A 19,935-nucleotide genomic window follows, 5' to 3' on the forward strand; every position below is an offset into this window, starting at 1 on the left:
AACCATGTGGACTTACAACTTTACACTAGCTCCGATAATGCTATTTACATTGGATTGTGTTCCCCTGTCTGCACCAAAAGATTTCGAAGCTTTCTGTCAAGAGCGGTATTGTTGGGGAAAAAGGCGATTTTGCTTTGCTGGATTACTGCAGACTCTCCGACACTTTCTCGCTGGCGTACGTTAATGATTCACCAAGCTTCTATGGAGAGGCTCTGTTTTCCATCCTTGGACACTGCTCAGGGACGGTCATTTTGCACTTGTTGGACACCTTTTTGGGACACTTTAACGCCTAGAGCACGTAGTCATATATTGAATGTTTGAATTTATCTGAAGGGACTGCACTGGATTGCATATGTGTTTTGTTTCAGTAGGGATTGGGGATTGGGGGTGGGAGGGTGGGAAGGGGGGGGGGGACACAGATCTGGTATATGGTGAAGTTGGGATGGATATTGGTATTCAATCTACGTTGTTGTACACCATTGCATTCTGTGAGTTTGTATTTCCTTTAAAAAAGCAATAAAATATATTTGAAAAAACAAAAAATTCTATCAAGGTCAAGAGACAAAATCAAAAGGCTTTGTGCCTTCAATACAATGTTCCTGTTAGCTGTTCAATAAGATTCTTAAGAACCCTTGAAAACTGTAGTGCTTGATAAAAGAACCAAGGATGTTTAAAACCAAAATGACATAATGCTGTTAATCCCTTATAATCTATTAAAAAATCCACTGTAAAATGTCACATTCCAAATCTGTATATTCACCCAGCCTTTAATGCCAAGTTTTTACAGAATAGCATTTTGTTTTCTTCAGGAAGTTCACTTTCTAGCTGGTTCTAATTCCCACTGTAAGCTCATCATGACAGTTTGGAAGCAGTTTCCGATTTAACTGAGGATTTGGTTTCATCTTTAAATTGTAAATGGGTGCCAAGATGGCATCCAAGTAATCCATGTGGAATGCAGTTTCACGTGCCTAATATGTTCATGGCCTTTTGGATAAACTATTTTCTTATACAATCAACTCCACTTAAGTGCAAGGCCTCCGGCCCGGCCCACAACGTGCGCTTAAACGGAGTACCACTTTCTAGTCATGAAAAATCACAGTACACTGAAGTCAAATGCAATAAAACTTTTATTTAACATAAAACACATGTAAAACAATTCTACACGGTTCAGTTTTAGAAACAGCACTGTTCCGTCTAATGCAATACAGTACACTGTAAACCTTTTTTTAAACCAACATTCTACTGAAATAATCAGTCATTGTTTTCTGCATACAGATTGCACGATTCAGGCTGCGTATCTGACTATTCATGCTGTAAAACTGGCCATAGTCGTGACATCCATTTATCTCCAGATAACAACGCAGCATGTGTAGGGACTTCAGCGCGTCTGAGAAGAAAACAATCTCTACAGGTGTTTCATTAGTCATGATGACCACAGTAGTATCTCCGTCCTCATCAGACTCTTAGTTGTCTGCAGTGTCCTTTATGACTGTACAGATATCAGAATTAGTGCTGTCAGATGATGTGGGCACATCGTTGTCAACGGCGACATACAGCTCAAACTCTTGTGGCAAGAGTCCAACTGGGAATTTGATGGACGAAGTGTCAGCTTCAGTTGTCTCATCAGATGCATGAATGAAGCTCAACCATCGATAGCAATTTCAAATTGTGGATGATGAGACTCGACTCCATGCCTCCCGTACCATGTGAAGAGAGTTGATCACCGTCATTTTCCTCGCGAGCTCAGCAGCTTGGGGTCTGGATTCCGTGCTTGCATCAATCACCGCCATCACATATCTTAGAACGAGTGACCTGTAATAATGTTTTAAGTTGGCAATTAACCCCTGGTCCATCAGTTGGATTAAAGATGTCATTTTGGTGGCAGAAACACGAGTCTAATGTTAGTTAGTCATATGTCATTGCTGTGTGCTGCACAGTTATCACACAACATTACAATGTGTCTCCTAAGCCTTCTCATCAGATTGTCAAGCTTCTGCAACCATTCAATCCGCAGTGGCGCTGTCATCTATGCGTTTTTGTTGCTTTCATATTCAATTGGCAGGCGTTTAATGTTTTTGAAGCACCGAGGATTTCAATTCTTCCCAATCATCAGTGGCTCGAGCTTTTCACTACTGTCCAGATTGTAACTGAGCAGCAATTTCAATCATTCTTTTGGCACCTTGAAGCCAACAGTTTTGCTGCGTTTGAAAGCCAATGTTCCATCAGGCCCATCTCATCGGTGTTGAAAACATCGCATGGTTCATATCCACCAATGACTGATGGCAACACCTCCATGACCCATCTTTCTGCACCAAACTCATCTACGTCTTGTTTTCCGCCATGCTGCTTCTTAAATTTTATGCCATTGTGAACCTTCCACCTCTCCAGCCATCCGTTTGTTGCTTTGAAGTCTTCTATGCCCAGTTCTTCAGATAGCTGTGCTGCTTTCTCCATCAGCAGAGGCCCAATGATTGGCAGTTGACGACTTCTAGCTTCCATGACCACATCAACCAAACTGTCAAATCCTGTTTTTACAAACTCCGTCTTATACGTTCTATTTCCTCTTTTTTAGAGCCCAAATCCATTAGTATACTTACTCATTCTATGATAATATCAAAACTAGATTATTGCAACTCTTTACTCTTCAATATACCGCAAAAAGAAAAAAAGAGGCTTCAAATTATCCAAAACACCGCAATAAAACTAATCCATAAAGCAAAAAAATATGACCATGTAACCCCATTATTGATCAAATCCCATTGGCTACCCATTAACCACCGAATTACTTTTAAAATAGCACTACTAATCTTTAAGACTATGGCATCTAATGAACCACAATTTATATCCAAAATGATTATTCCTTATCATTCTTCTCGATCCCTTCGATCCTCATCTCAAGATCTATTATCAGTCCCTTCTCTAAAAATAGTAGGCACAAGAAGAAATGAAATTTTCTCCGTTTTAGCACCTCAAACTTGGAATGATCTGCCCCTCTATATAAGAAAAGAAAAAGACCTCAATTCCTTTAAAAAATCTTTAAAAACCTTTTTATTTAAAGATGCTTTTATTATTTAAAGATTTAAAATTCTGTTTAAAAAATTGTTGTTTTTCAAGCTCAAAATTTTAATCTTCTAAATATATTTTTTTTGCCCCTTCCCTATGTGTTTACCTTTAATGTTTCTTCCATCTTAGATTGAGAAAATTGTAACTGTGCCCTTTTTTCCCTAATGTACCTAGTTAGTGATGTAACCCCTTAAGTTCTAACACTGTATGTTATAAATTTTTGCTTTTTAAAAAAAGTTTGTTAAGAATTTTTGTTTTTAATATTGTCTGTTATCTTATATGATGTTTTAAATTGTACATCGCTTAGAAAGTGTTATAGGCGATTCATCAAATAAAATTGAACTTGAACTTGAACTTCAGCAAACCATCGCAGCAACGCCTGTTCAACGTTTCCAGCCTTCCCAATTCTTTTCCGTTTCCTGGTAGGATTGCTGTTGTTTTGCCAGTCTTTCAATATGGCTTGCTTTTTTTTTTTTTTTGTGAATCCGAGAAATATGGCTAGGATGAATGCTAATGTTTTGCAATGGCGACCTGACTCTCCCTTTGGTCAAGTCTCTTTAAGACATCGACATGTTCAGCCAAAGACAATGACTTTTGTCCAGCATGGTAGATAAGTTCAGCCAAAGACAAAGGTTTTTCTCCACGAAACGCCATGGTGCTGTTTTGAAAGTTCGAACACCTGGCCAGTCCTAGACTGCTGATCCGAAACATGTGGATCATCAACGTGAGAACGTGATTTGTTTTTAACCGGAGTGAACATAACATGAACGAATAGAGGTGGGACCTATAACATTAGTGCGCATAAGCGGATTGTGTACTTATCAGATTTACAATTATCCGGAGTTTATGTCCATTGACTTTAATGTAAAAAAAAACGGGACCATGGTGGTAGGTTGCAGATAACCAAAGCATGCGCTTAACCGACGTACACTTAGGTGGAGTCGACTGTAATCTCTAAACCAGCAGGCTTCACTAAATTTTAAGTTGGGGCCACACTGGAGCCAAGTAAGCTGAAAGAGAGGTGACAAATATCTTCTCATGTGAGGCCACGATACTTCTGACTAATATCTGTCAATGGCATCTACCCTATTAGCCTGCCTTCAAACTTTTCATTGAGGATATCCCAAAGAAGGTGGGCATTTCCAAAAGCATTCTCTTCGTCTACTGAGAAATTTATTTATTTAAAAAAATTATTTTCACCTACAAACTAGGTGGATTACAATAAAACAAACACATAATATTTCACATAATCTTCACAACAAAACAAACTGCAACAAGTAACCCTACTACATTATCCCTCTTCTAAAATTTCAAATATAAAATCTCACAAAGACATTTCAATCAAAAAGGAATATTTCACAACATTTAGCTCTAGAAAAAAAGTTTGTACAAAAAGTACATTTTCAATTCCTTTTTAAAAGACTAACTCCCTACTTAATCTCAAATTACCTGGCAACTGGTTCCACAATAGTGGACCTGCAACTGAACTTGCTGTCTGTATCCTTTTAAGTTCTAACAATTTTTATTGATGATAAAGGATTGCAACAAGAGGAGTATATTACAATACATACCAGAAACGGAAACAGGACCAAAAAATACTAACATCAGTAATATCATCAAATTTCACATCACAACAACTATGATATCTCCCTCCCCCCAGAAACGAAAAGAAAAGAAAATCCCCCCTCCAATGCCCTCTCCCTCCCCCCCCCCCCCATGTCAGCAACACATCCAAACTAAAACGAAAGCTACAGCTAGCCAAAGCCCTGGTTCCTTAGAAACCCCAGTCCTCTAGGAAGAAAAAGGGAGAGCCACAGAAACCATAAATGTGACCAAACAGATTAAAGAGAAAAAGAAAAGGGATGGGGGAGAACCTCTTCCACCGTGGCAGCCTCAAACCGTTGACGAGCAGGAGGAATCTCTCTCCCCTGGATCAGAGCATCAAAAAGAGTTGAGTACTAAACTACGAGCCCTACAAGACAAAGAAGATAAACAGGGCCCCCAGATTCTCAAGGAAATGTTCTTCTGCTTAAAGGAAGTACGCATCTGTTCCCTTTCCATCAACATGAGAGCGTGTAGGCAATTCCAACAAGCCCAAAAGGAAGGAGGATCATCAGCAGTCCAGACCTGGAATCACCCATTTAGCCAACATCCCTGCCTTCCAAACAAAAAGCTGCTGAAAATGATTAATAAGGTGGAAAGCCTCATACTTGTCTAATAAAAACCCAGCTGGGGAAAATGTCAAAGTCAGACTCAAAAGACCCTCCAAATGTCTAACTACTCTCTGCCAGAAACTTCATACCACTGAACAGCTCCAAAAAGCATGGAAAAAGGACTTCACCCCTTTCTTACATTTTTCACAATCAGGTGAGTCAACAAAGCCCACTTTAAAGAGACGTTCCCGGGTGAAATAAGCCCGATGTAGCATGCGGAATTGACACTCCCGCCACCCCGCATTCACAGATAAAGTAGGGATACATTTAAAAGACAACCAAGGTCTAGACCCTCCGGAGAAATTTCCAGCTCCAGGCCTCATTTTGCACATACTCCCTCCCATGGTTTTCCCGCTGAATGAGCCTGCAATTCCCTGTAAAGCCAAGACACAGAGACACCCATCACTTCTGACAACTCAAAGAAAGAACGTAATTTCACACCCAATTTTAAACCAAGAGCTCGTGTATCCAAGGACCGAATATAATGTTGCAGCTGGATATAGGCAAAATAATCCCCTGCAACGATTCCTTCCCACCAACAAAATACCCTCCATGGTTCCAACGATCCATCGGCTTGTAGTATGTAAGATAAGAAAATAAAACCCAATCACGCCCACCACCCAAAGCTGGCATTGTCTCTACCAGGTGAAAAGTGCAAATTCCCTTGCATGGGCAACTGGTACAATATCTCAGGGAAATCCATCTAGCAATTTCACCACCATCCTCCAAACATCTTGCAAAGAGTTTAATAACACACTGGTCCATAAATGAGGAGGAAGAGAGGAGTGAGAAGCATGTAAAACTGAAGAGAGATGCCAGGGACGATAATAAGTTGCTTCATTATCAAAACAAGTAAAGACCGACTGGCCCAATATCCAATCTCCAAGGTAACAGAGCAAGCAAGCTTGATTATATTTCTGGACATCTGGGATCCCCATCCCCCCATGCCGCTAGGCATCCATTAAGAAACAAAAAGACATATGATGCTTCTTACCCCTACAGGTGAAAGTGGAAATAATCTTATACAGTGCCCTCAAATCCTTTTACAATACACAAATTGATAGAAGTTGCAGAACATATAAACATTTTGGAAAAACAATCATGTTAAAAAGCTGGATCCTACCATGTACTGTTAAGGGAAAAAGTTTCCAACGTTCAAAACATTGTTTTGTATAGGTCAGCAAATACCCTAAATTGATCTCTCTCAGATTTGATGTAGAAGGAGTCAACTGCACACCTAAATACTGAAAAGCCCGCTCCTGCCATTTCAAAGGAAACGGACCATCCCGGGAATGCTGAACACTCGGGGACATAGCAAGGGCCAACGATTTTCAAGATTTAATTTCAGAAAAATCCCCATATTCAGCTATCGTCTCCAGCAAAGCTGATAAAGAGGTTTGTGGTTTTGTTAAATGAACCAAAAGGCAAAGGCCGAAATCTTAAACTCATGAGAACCCTGCGCAACCCCTCATATCTCTGAATTGTGTAATATATCCTGGATCAAGGGATCTAACGATAGGATAAAGAAAAGAGGAGACAACGGACAGCCTTTCCGGGTAACATGTTTGATCTTAAAAGCCTGTGAAAGAAATACCATTGACCCATTTTTTCCTCCTGTTTTATCCTTCCCTTCTTCCCCTCCTTTTATTTTCATTTTTACAATGTAATTAAAATCTTCCCTTCTCCCCTCTTTCTCTTTGTCCCATACCCGTTGTAATAATGTCTTTGTTTAGATCTCAATCCCCTTATTTTCATGTTTTGTTTTGTTTTTAAATATAATTTTAACAATCGCATCACTGTTTCAGATCTTAAAGAACATGTTGGCACGTACTTCTTCAGTGCATGTGTTAAATACCAAGGTGGTGTGCAGTAGATTGTTTGATGCACAATTGGAGGATAAAAATAAAAGAATACAATTGTCAGTGTTGACACAAAGGGAGAAATAGGGATGGTTTTATCTAATTTTAAGTGGTGCTATTGGGAAGCTTTGTCCTTCAAGGATGCAGCTTTCTCCTTCCGTGCATTTACCCCTTTCTGTCATGAGCTTGGGTAGAGAGAAAAAAAAGTAGCAGAAAAAGTAGTCAGAATGATGAAAGCTGCCCTAGAGATCTCTACATGCTACCAATCACCCCTAAACCTTCCACTGAAGAACACTGGCCTAAACGAAGGAGAAACGTCAAGTTCTCATCCACTTGTTGCAGACTGTGAGAATGCAAAAGTACACCTGATACATCATATTAATGAAATCCAGGGAAAACCCATCCTCTGCGGTGAGAGCCGACTCCTGCGGTTTAGTTTTTGAATGTTTGGAGGATTTATGAGGTCTAGCTACCGAAACACACTTGCATTTTGCCGTAGCGTCACCTATGCACTCCCAGGACCACCGATGCCATTTTCACAGGTGTCATGGCAGAAGGCATGGGGAGACCCTCTTCAGAGGTCGAATGCACTGGATCCGGGCAAATCTCAAACCCCTTGTGGGCCGCAGTGCATGTGGAACATGGCTGCACATCCGACAGCCATCCACCGCAAATAAGGCATGAATCCATCACATCCTACCCTGGGGAGGTCATCTATGTTATTTTCTTGCAAAAACAAAGCTTGCAAGTACTAAAAATAACTTTAAAATCAAATCGGGGAAAATCCATGATAGCCGCCATGAGTGCCGATTTTCACTAATAGCCCGGGAAAAACACAGGGAGCCCTCAAAAACAGCAATTTTAGGATTTTAGGGGTGGGGAGATAGGGCGTGCAGAGAAACCACCCAAAAAACCTTTTAGATACCCCCCCCAATCGCTGATTCAGGCTGTCAGTCTGTACTCACAATTCCATGTGCTAAATGGGAAAACACTGCATACAGAGCTGAAACAGCTTACAGGGAGATCCTCTGCCATAGAGAGCTGGAAAGCTGGACTTCAAGTCTTCTGAATGCCCCACCGGCTGGACTTCCACGGCCACCCTTTGCCACCCTTGAACACACTGTGCAGACACCTGGTGAAGGAACACAGTCTGGCACCGATCCCGGGCATGCCTCCACAGAACCATACAGCCTGCGCTTGACCCACTAGCAGATGAACCTGGGGTGAGCAATCTCCCAAGTGCACGGTTCCTGAGCCCCGATCTAATGTGCAGGCTGTCTAGAGGGCTTACTGACAGGCAGTGAACCCTCTAGAAGCAGACTTTTCCAGAGGTCTGAGATTTCCCGCAGTCAGATCTGTCTCCATAGGGAAACTCCGCAGCACGAGGGCGATATCCGCAAACGCAAAGACTGAAAAAAAGACAAGCTCCTACAGCCTGGCTTGTAGGAAGGAAAACTGATTCATAGAGGGTCAGTGCTAAGGTAAGAGGGATAGGCTTTTAAGTCTCTGAAATTTGAGGCTTCCTACAAAGTCCTGGTGGGTAGATGGAAATAACCCACTGGTCTCGGAATAAAGTGGGATTGTACAAGAAGGCTAAACTTTCTTCTAAGTGGTAGGACCTGGTTTTGAACCAAATGTGTTTACATTTTTGATATTCGAAGATTTCTTTTTTTAATACATTTCAACTTTTTAAATGTACTATTACATTGTTGTGATCATTTGGTCATCTAGTTGCCTATCAAAGGAACTGTCCAATATATGTCTATAAACATCTAAGTTTAATAAATTTGATTAATTGACCTTCAAGAAAAGCAGCAAAGTGTTGTAAAATAAATGCATTTAAAATAATACTAATTAAAATACTAAAAATAAAGTAAAATAATTATAATAAAGCAATAACCCAGAACACAACCAACACCAGGAAAATCCATAGTCCAAAGCTATATTTGATCCCCAAGTCTGTCCACCTAAAAACCTTTTCCCTCAACATCCCTAAACTAATGACAGACATAGGCTCCACGAAAAGCTCCCTAGAAGAAAAAGCAGCAGCCTGGCACACGGATATTAAATCACTCTACGAAAAGTCTTGCAAAAGTAAAGGAAATGAATCCAAACCCACAATCATTTTCAGCTCCATAGTTTACAGAAGCCTTGAGAGAAAAGAAAAGGAAAGTCAGGAAAGTAGAAAAAAGCATGGTGCAAAACACAAAGCAGAGAGGACTAATCCACCTGGAAGAAGCTTCTTGCAGACTACAAATCAGCAACACATGAGCCTAAAAAGGCCCATTTTTCCAAACTACTATCAAAGATCCTCTTTAGGTTTCTTCTCTAATTCTGCTTTAGTGTTTAAAAATAAAATCCATGTAGAGGATGCTTTCAAACACACATCCATCGCAATGACGTATCCAACTACCGCCCAATCTCAAATTTACCCTTCTTAGCAAAATTAACTGAAAAACTGGTCTTCGAACAGCTTTCGGATTTTATCGAATCATCAAACGCACTGCACCCTAATCAAACGGGATTTCGCAAACATCACAATACAGAATACTCAATGTTAGGCCTCATAACCATTATTACCTAGATCATCATAAATCGGTTGCCCTTTTTTCCTTAGATCTATCTGCGGCTTTTGACACTATCGATCACGCTCTCTTACTTAATCGTTTGGAATCCTTAGGCATTAGTGGACAGGTTCTAAACTGGTTTACATCTTTTCTCTCTAATCGATCCTCCACTGTTACAGTTAAAGAAGATCACTCTACCTCTTACTCTTCATCTTTCGGAATACCCCAGGGCTCTATTCTGTCACCACTTTTATTTAACATCTTCCTTTCTCCTCTACTTACTATTTGCCAATCGTTGGGCTTTACTTCATTTTCTTATGCCGATGACATTCAACTTCTTCACCCGCTTGACCCCGAAAAAGATGAAGAAATTAAAACAATTAATACCAAACTGGACACAATAAAAAACTGGCTTAGCCTTAACAAACTGTCATTAAATATACAGAAAACTCAAACTATGCTTTTTACTTGGAGAAAAGACATCACCCCAATTTCCTCATTTACACTCGATAATACCCCAATTGAATCTGTATCTACCTTAAAAATTTTAGGCGTAATCATTGACACTAATTTATCTTTTCACAATCACATTAGCCAAACTGTTAAATCTTGTTTCTATAAACTCCGTTTGATAAGATCCATCTCATCATTTTTAGAACCTAAATCCATCAATATACTTATCCATTCTATGATCATTTCTAAACTAGATTACTGCAATTCTTTGTTATTCAATGTATCGCAAAAAGAAAAGAAGAGACTTCAAATAATTCAAAACACTGCAATAAAACTCATTCATAAAGCAAAAAAATATGACCACGTTACACCGCTATTGATCAAGTCCCATTGGCTACCTATTAATCATCGAATTACTTTTAAAATTGCATTTTTAGTTTTCAAAGTACTATCATTTAACAAACCACAGTTCATATCTAGAATGATTATTCCACATCATTCACCTCGATCTCTTTGATCGTCATCTCAAGATCTCCTATCGGTTCCGTCTTTAAAAATAGTGGGTACAAGGAGAAATGAAATGTTTTCTGTTTTAGCTCCTCAAACTAGGAACGCTCTGCCACTCTTTATCAGAAAAGAAAAAGATCTCATCTCTTTTAAAAAACTTTTAAAAACATTTTTATTCAATGATGCTTTTACTAACTAACCATTCAAGCCAATGTACACTTCTATAAAATAATTTTATTTATTTTTTTCCCCCCCCTTCCTTGTGTTTTTACCCTCTTTATGTTTTTTCTGACTGAGATAATTGTAACTTTCTTTCCCTTTTCCCTTTTATATCTTGTTTATCACTAAACCACATGTATAAAGAAACCTTATAAACATCCAGATTTTTTTTTTCCTTGTCTTAATATTTGTTTTTTAAAATGTTGTTTTAAATTGTTTTAAGATTGTCTGTTTCCCCATAAGCTGTTTTTAAATTGTTCATCGCTTAGAATGTTTTATATAGGCGATTTATCAAATAATAAACTTGAACTTGAACTTACTATCAAAGGCATCTCCCATAGAATCAAACTATTGGATTTATACCCTAGGAGTAATGGTCCTTAATGGCAACTGGGTTAACTGTTGATTACTAAGAACTCCACAGGCTTTTTATAAACCTGGAAATAGAAGCAAAAGAGAAGCTGGCTAGAATGATCATTTATAAAGTAAGAAAGATGTTAAAAGGGTGTGGATTTGGTATACTGACTTTTTGTGGGTACAATCAGTGTGATCTGTATATACTATACGCAAGTACTTTAACAGACTAATTCTTGAACTGGAAAATAGATTTAGTCCCACAATGCATAATTGGAAAAACAGACTAGTAATATTGGGGGAGATGGAAAAGTTAACAACTAAGGGGGTCATTTTCAAAAGAGAAAAATCTCCAAAATGGCATAAACCAGCACTTGGATGCTTTAATCGCAAAACTTCCAAGTGCCAATTTTCAAAATCAATTTTTTTTAGATGTCTTGCAGGGCATTTACCCTCCAGGACACCTAATGTTAAGGGGGCATGTAAGAGGTGTGTTTTGGGCAGGCTTAACACTTGGACATCTTGCAGGGATAATCAAACCTTTTTCATGACATCTATGGTATCATTTAGACATTCAAAGTTAATTTAGTTTTAAAAGTGAATAAGGGCCTAAAAGTACCCAAACTGACCAGATGACCACTAGAAAGATGAAAGTATGGCTCCCCCACACTCCCCCAATGGTCACTGACCCTCTCCCACCCCACAAACATGTAAATGAAAACAGTACATACATGTGTCTAGAACAGCAGCACCTGGTATGGGAAAGCCTAATAGAGCAGCACACAGGTGTCTTACATAGCCTGGTAGGTGGGCTAGTGAACCATAGCAAGGAAGACCCAAGCTCATAAGTCACTCTAACCACTACATTTATGGTAGAATGTGTGAGCCCACCAAAACCTACTGTACTGCCATATAGGTGACAACTGCAGCCATAAGGGCTATTGGGGTGGTAGATAGGTGGGTATAGTAAGTTTGGGGGGAGTTTTGGACAGCTGACCATACACTAAAAGGGGATTCTGGCACCCTTTATGTGAAGTTCAAAGCAGTGCCTCCTAAGGTGCCTCACTGCCCTGGCCAGTCCATTAAAATGCCGGCCCCTCCCATGTTCAAATGGGCTTGATTTGGACGTTTTGAACATGGACATTTTTATATTCGGAAATGGTCAAAAACTTCCTAATTACTCCCCAGTGACTCCTCTATTTGCTGGAGACTAATATGCTCTTTTTCTTCCCTATCAAATCTCGCCTTCCACGTAGAGAAGCATTTTCAATAGTGCATTTAAGTCCAATTATGGACATTTCCCACAAGATGTCCAAAAATTGGGGTGCTGAAACATCCATTTTTGAAACTGCTAAACATCCAACATTTTTTTTGAAAATAACCTATTTAGATGTCTTGGTACTTAGGACAACTAACTATAAATAATATGTTCCCTAAGTTCGGGTGGGGGGGGGGGAGTGAAATAATAATGGAGGAAAGGCAGCTACTTGAAGACACAACTGGTTCTGAAAGCAAAGGGAGAGAATGTAGTGTGGGAAGTGAAATGGAGATGAAAGAGTAAGGAGGGGTCAGAGATGGAATCACAGTAACTGATGCATAGGGTAGTTAAGGGTTCTCTGAGAACTTTAAGTGTAATGTTTTAAAAATGCAACACACATTACTGAAATAATCTTATTTAGACATTACCTGGCAGATGGAATCAGGTTGAGGAGTCCATTAAGCACATAACTGAAGTCTGCATGATTCTGGGCAACAAGTGCTACCAGGGCCTCACAGCAAGCGGTCCTCACAACCACATGATCACTGCAACATTTCTCCCACAATGCATTTAACGCAGGTGTCTAAAATGAAAATAAGGAATTCAGGTGTAACTCTAAGCTTATCTCTTACTGCAGCTTAATAAAATGGCCCCTTTGAGAGGTTAGGCTCCTAAATTAGTCTTTTTAAATATTTGTTAGGGCAAAGTTCCTAAATCTGTGCTAAGTTTACTAGGCTCTTAAAGTTAGAAGCTTAAAAAGTGATAACAATGGGGATAAATTCAAGGCAAGGAAAAAGTTAGTAACTTAGCAATGATTTTCAGTACTAGGCACCTAAATTAGGCTCATAAATGAATAGCAAATCTAAATTTAAAAGTCTAACTTAAGTGATTAAATTAAGTGAATTTCCAGCTGAAAGTTTAAGCTCCTATGTTTAACTGAAATTAGAAGACACATTTAGGATCTTACATAGAGGAGCTCTGCTATATTTTTAAATCAGGCTCTAATCAAACTTATTTCTGAGACAAATCAAAGTTTCTGTTTCCTATTTCAAAACTCCAATAGGATGTTTTCCATCTCATGACTAATTTTTCTTAAGAGTTGAACAAATGACCTTTCAAAGACACCAGAAGTCAAACAAAATCCAAGGTTTATTCGATAACACAATTTTTGCAGTGAAAACATAGAAGCACTTCTTTTTTTCACTAAACTAATTGGCACAACATAGTGCCATAAAGGCACTAACTGATCTCCACCGTGTGGAGAAACTCATAAGATTTATGACTCCTGAGGCAAACATGGTCCATGTCGAGTCTCTTTTTTATGGTGCTTTTCAAATAAACCTTGGATTTTGATTGACCTTTGATGTCACTGGAAGGTCATTTGTCCAACTCTACTCTTCCTGAGCAATCAGGACATGTCCAACTTTACTCTTCCTGACCAATCAGGACATAGAGTTGCTTTTCCTTCTCTCTCTCTCCCATGCATCGATAAAAATCACCCTTTTCAATCTATGTATGAAACTCTGTAATAATGAATTCTTGGCTTGGCATCCAAGATACTGCATCTCCTGTAGTAACTGGCAGCCTTATCCTGTCATCCCATAACAGAAGTCAACATTTGTAATACCTCATCAAAGTGGACTAGATGAGAGGAATGAAGAGATATAATAGTACACATTCAGAATATAACTGTAAAAGGAGAAGTATTACTAATAAGTGATTTTAACATGCCAGATATTGATTAGGGGAATTCCTATTGCGGGGTCTTCTAGAAGTAGGGAGATCCAGGATTCTCTACAAGGAGAACTGTTCCAGCAGTTGGTAATGGAACTCACACGGGATGGGGGCCATACTAGACTTAGTTCTTACAAAAGAGGAAAGTACATGATTATCTGGCATCCAGTGATCACCACATGGTGTGCTTTAATTTTACACTCTCATTAAAGATGTCTGTATATTATAAGAGCTTTGGTTAAGGGGCTGGAGGAGTTGCCGTACAGCAGGGGTGTCAAAGTCCCTCCTCGAGGGCCGCAATCCAGTCGGGTTTTCAGGATTTCCCCAATGAATATGCATTTGATCTATTAGCATACCATGAAAGCAGTGCATGCAAATAGATTTCATGCATATTCATTGGGGAAATCCTAAAAACGCGACTATATTGCGGCCCTCGAGGAGGGACTTTGACACCCCTGCCGTACAGCGAGAGATTAAAGAAACTGGGCCTCTTCTCCCTTGAAAAGAGGAGAGTGAGAGGGGACATGATCAAAACATTCAAGATACTGAAGGGAATAGACTTAGCAGATAAAGACAGGTTGTTCACCCTCTCTAAGGTAGGGAGAACGAAAGGGCACTCTCTAAAGTTACAAGGGGATAGATTCCATACAAACGTAAGGAAGTTCTTCTTCACCCAGAGATTGGTAGAAAACTGGAACGCTCTTCCGGAGTCTGTTTTAGGGGAAAACGCCCTCCAGGGATTCAAGACAAGGTTGGACAAGTTCCTGCTAAATTGGAACGTACGCAGGTGAGGCTGGACTCATTTAGAACACTGGTCCTTGACCTAAGGGCTGCCGTGTGAGCAGACTGCTGGGTACGATGGACCACTGGTCTGACCCAGCAGCAGCAATTCTTATGTTCTTATCAAACAAAATCAATAATTTTTATTATATAAATATAACACATCACAAGTATAACCACAATCCCTAAACATACAAACCCACTAGAACCACCCCTCCTTACAAGCATAAAAAAACAACCTAGAGATTTCAGTCCTAAATAGGAATGTTCTTGCAATCACAGATATGGCAATGGTATAATGTCCAGATTTCAGGTGACACAAAGTCACCAAGGGTAACAGTCCATAGCAATTATAACACATTCATAATCAATCTCCTGTTGAATCAAATCAGAACTCAACACCATGTTTCATGAAGAGCGTCATCAGGAGACAAGACTCATTGAGTTAGGTTCTGCGGGTCTGTTGACCTTATTGAAAAAGTTTTATATGGCAGTCAACATGATAAGCAATCCTCTCTCCAGCCTTCCCACCATTTAGTAAGCAAAGGTGAGTAAATGATCTCAAGCGTGTCTACCACAAAGGAAGCGAAGTTAAGTGCTTTAATTTTATGACAGGTATAGAGAGAGCTCATTCAAAAGTAAAGGCTCTAGACTTAAAAAAAAACAACAACCACAATGTTCGGATGGCGGATTGTCTGAATGGGAATATCTGGAAGAAGTAGGAAAGCAACAGGCATAACCATTTTTTAAGTAAAGTAAATAAAAGAGGAAAAGAAGGCCGCTCTGGTTCTCAAACATAGTAGTTCAGAAGGTTAAAAAAAAAAAAGAGGTTAGCTTTCATAAACTACAAAAGATCACCAAAGAGGAAGTTAGGCAAAAATATCTGGAAAAGTTAAGAGAAGCTAGTTGTGTAGTCAGGAAAGCAGAGATGCAAATGGAAGAAAAAATAGCTGAAACGGTAAAACAGGGGGACAATGTTTTTAGATATATTAGTGATAGGAAAAAGTGCAAAAGTGACATTATGAGACTCAAAGGTGAAGAGAAGGATTATGTAGAAGCTGATAAAGGTAAAGCTGAATTACTTAATAAATATTTCTGTGTTCACAGCTGAAGCGAGACCGCAGAAGAAAAATGCAAATTGAGATGGAGGTGTGGTAGACCTTGATCGATTTTCAGAGGATTGTGTGCATGAAGAGCTAGCTAAACTAAAAGTGGACAAAGTGATGGAGCCGGATGGTGTATATCCGAGGGTACTAAAGGAACTTAGGGAAGTTCTGGTGGCTCCGCTGGCTGATCTTTAGACTCGGGAGTAGTACTGAAGGCCAGAGAAAAGCAGATGTGGACCCTCTCCACAAAAGTGGAAGTAAGGAGAAGTACAGAACTACAGGCCAGAAGTCTGACTTCTGTGGTAAGTAAATTAATGGAAACATTTTTAAAATAGTGACATTTCTGGAATTCAGTGGATTACAGGATCCGAGGCAACATGGATTCACAAGAGGCAGGTCTTGTCAGACAAACATGATCAATTTCTTTGACCAAGTAGCCAGAGAACTGGATAGAGGGAGTGCGCTAGATGTGGTGTATTTAGATATTAGCAAAGCGTTCGACAATGTTCCACACAGGCATCTAATAAATAAGCTGAGTGCCCTCGGCACAGGCCCCAAAGTGATGGAATGCTCAGGAATTGGTTGAGTGGAAGGCGATAGAGGGTAGTGATCAATGGAGATCATTCTGAGGAAAGGGATGTTACCAGTGGTATGCCTCAAGCCTCAGTTTTTGGGCCTGTTCTTTTTAACATTTTTGTAAGCTATATTGCTGAAGGGCTGTCAGGTAAGATTTGACTCTTTGCGAATGATACCAAAATCAGCAATAGAGTAGACATCTCTGATGGTGTGAACAACATGAAAGAGGATCTAGCATAGCTTAAAGAATGGTCTGAAATTTGGTAGCTAAGATTTAATGCTAAAAAATGCAAGGCCATACATTTGGGCTGCAAAAATCGGAGGGAATGGTACAGTTTAGGGGGTGAAGAACTTTTGTGCATGAAAGAGGAGCAGGACTTGGGTATGATAGTATGCAATTATCTTAAGGTGGCCAACCAAGTTGAAAAGGCAATGGTGAAAGCTAGAAGGATACTAAGATGCATAGGGTATGGCCAGTAGGAAAAAGGAGGTATTGATGCCACTGTATAAGAATCTGGTGTATTGTGTGCAATTCTGGAGACTGCACCTTCAAAAAGATATAAACAGGAAGGCTATTAAAATGGCTGATAGTCTTCATCATAAGGCATATGAGAAAAGGCTTAAAGATCTCAATCTGTATATTTTGGAGGAATTGTGGAATAGGGGAGAAATGTTAGAGATATTTAAGTACCTATGTGATTTCAAATGTAAAAGAACCCATAAAGAAGAATGCTACATTAGTAGAAATCCAAAAATTCTTCTTGGATAAAATGAAAATATCAGGAGCCTAGGGAATGGTTTAAACACTCCACAACATAATACAAATAAATTATGTGAAGTTGGGAGGAGTCCTCAATTTACACAACTAAACGCTAGAAAGACCAAAGCGTCAGCTGTCACTTTTTATACCCATTCAAGGTTAGAAGGTGTAACATCCCTGGACTCACTTCCGCTGTGAAAATTACAGTGTACAAATGTGCCTCAGTGTAAATCAAATGTGAAAGAAAATCATGAAAAAACACATTCAACTTTGGCTACTGCTATCAAACACAATTCAGCGTACATAGTTCATGTCAGGCCATTAGTGAAAGAGTTCAACAAAATTTAAAGCTGGAAATAATAATAAAAGTTTGCACAATACTTATCTTTTTGTAACTGTAATGAATGCAAAAAAAAAAAACAAAGCGTGTGCTTGCTATAAATTCAAGGGCTTCTGTTTTGGGGGAATGTCCCCCTTCTTTGAGAATTTTAGCACTGCTCAGAAGAGCGCACAGACAAAAATCCAGTGATCCACAATCACTAGGCAAGAGGGAAAAATGGCGCTGAAGGGAGGGAAACACCACAAAAATTTAAACTGAAGAACGTCAAAAACGTAATGATGTAATTTCTAAAGTTTAAAGGTCTGGCTCTGCCTAGACCTGAAAAAATAAGCTGTCAAATGGTACAATTCCATTCAATAAACTATGTGGCATAAATGTGCATGAGGCAAGTCTCTTTCATTTGAAAGGAAGCTCTGGAATGAGAGGGCATAGGATAAAGTTAAGAGGTGATAGGCTCAGGCGTAATCTAAGGAAAAACTTTTTTACAGAAAGGGTGGTGAATGCATGGAATAGCTCCCAATAGAGGTAGTAAAGACAAAGACTATGAGCTCCTTTTACTAAGCTGCGATAGCGGTTTTAGCGCGCGCTGAATTGCCCCAAGCACTAGACCCTAATACCAGCATTGAGCTGGCATTAGTTCTAGCCATGTAGCACGGGTTTAGCTTGCGCTAAAAACACTATCGCAAATTAGTAAAAGAAGCCCTATGTCTAAACTCAAGAAAGCATGGGTCAGGCACATGGGATCTCTTAGATAGAGAAGGAGATAGTGGATGCTGCGGATGGGCAGACTGGACGGGCCATCATATTTCTCTGTTTCTAAGGAAACCCTAACATAATTACGAATGAAAAGTCAAGGTGCCAGAGTTGAATAGGAGTCCATTGCAAATAACCCGCAAGGCCATAAAAGCAGGTGGAAACTGCTAAGCCAAAAAAATATGGTCCATCCCTTTAATCTAATCCAACTATTCTCTGCCAGACAGACATCAATCTCAATACAGCTTTTATTCAGAAATATAAAATGCTTTTTCTGAGCAATGTTTGAAGCTTACTATACAAAGATATTTTTATATCAAACATTGAGGCCAATATACTGCAGAATGCTCCTCAGAAAATGTTAATATGTATTAATTGTGCTGTCAATGCACATCATCAGTTTAACACACATTAACATTTGAGCCGATATTCATAAGAAACTAACCCCCTCTTCAACAAAGCCGCGAAGCAACAGTCCTGAAGCCCTTTAAATCTCTATGGGCTTCGGGGCCGTTACCACACGGCAGCAGCTAGCACAGCTTTGTAGAAGAGGGGGTATAAATTCACCGACATCCTGTGATCATGCAACTTCTCTATTTATAGATTTTTAACTATTGATAGTATTAGGCCAAAAATGCAACTGAATGGCTCAGTATAAGATAGGGGAGGAGAGAGTGTGAAAGAAAAATTAGCCAGATAGTAGTGCCTGAATAGCAGGCATAAACTAAAGATATAGGGGTCCTTTTATTAAGGTGCGTTAATCGATTTAGTGCGCATTAAAGATTAGCATGGGCTAAATGCTAAGATGCCCATAGGATATAATGGATGCTTTAGCATTTAGCACAAGCTAAATCGGTTAGTGCACCTTAATAAAAGGACACCATGAGGTCACGTGATGTGTTGAGCGGGGTGAGACGTGCCTCACTCGTGCTCCGGGGCCCTGAATCCCTCTGCACCGCTCCGCTCCGTTTTGGCCAGCCCTAGCCCTGCTTTGAGCCTTTGAGGAGGTTAATGGACCGCTTCTTGCAGACGCCCAGCCCGGTAATGAGCGCGAAATCGAGCCGTGCGGGGAAAGACAGGGAGACCAGATCGGCGCGACCCGAGCCCAAGATGGCGGCGGGAGACTTGGGTTCCGCGCTTCCCCTGTCTGAGGCCCATATTGCGGCGTTGTCGGCATCAGTGGTGCGGGCGCTGGACTCTCGATTCGACCTCCTCTCCAGCCAGCTCACCTCTCTGGAATCTCTTTTGGGGGAAACGACTCGGCGGACGGGAGACCTGGAGAGCCGCGTGTCGGGGGTTGAAGACACGTGCTCCTCCTCGGCGGCGGATCTGGCGGCTCTGCGCACTCAGCTCCAACGACAAGCGGAGAAGATCGAAGATCTGGAAAACCGCT

General features: G+C 40.0%; 1 protein-coding gene across 3 annotated transcripts in view; it reads right to left on the reverse strand.

Moving 5' to 3' along the window:
• The window catches only part of FOCAD (focadhesin), a 471,722-nt gene that overhangs the window by 407,480 nt on the left and 44,307 nt on the right, over positions 1–19,935 (reverse strand). For all 3 annotated transcript variants that reach the window (XM_033919504.1, XM_033919495.1, XM_033919513.1), the window contains exon 4: positions 12,922–13,076. In XM_033919504.1, coding sequence (XP_033775395.1) covers positions 12,922–13,076 — 155 coding nt within the window. The remainder of the gene's footprint in view (positions 1–12,921; positions 13,077–19,935) is intronic.

The sequence above is a fragment of the Geotrypetes seraphini genome, chromosome 1 (genome assembly GCF_902459505.1).
Source record: "Geotrypetes seraphini chromosome 1, aGeoSer1.1, whole genome shotgun sequence".
Lineage (NCBI taxonomy): Eukaryota > Metazoa > Chordata > Amphibia > Gymnophiona > Dermophiidae > Geotrypetes > Geotrypetes seraphini.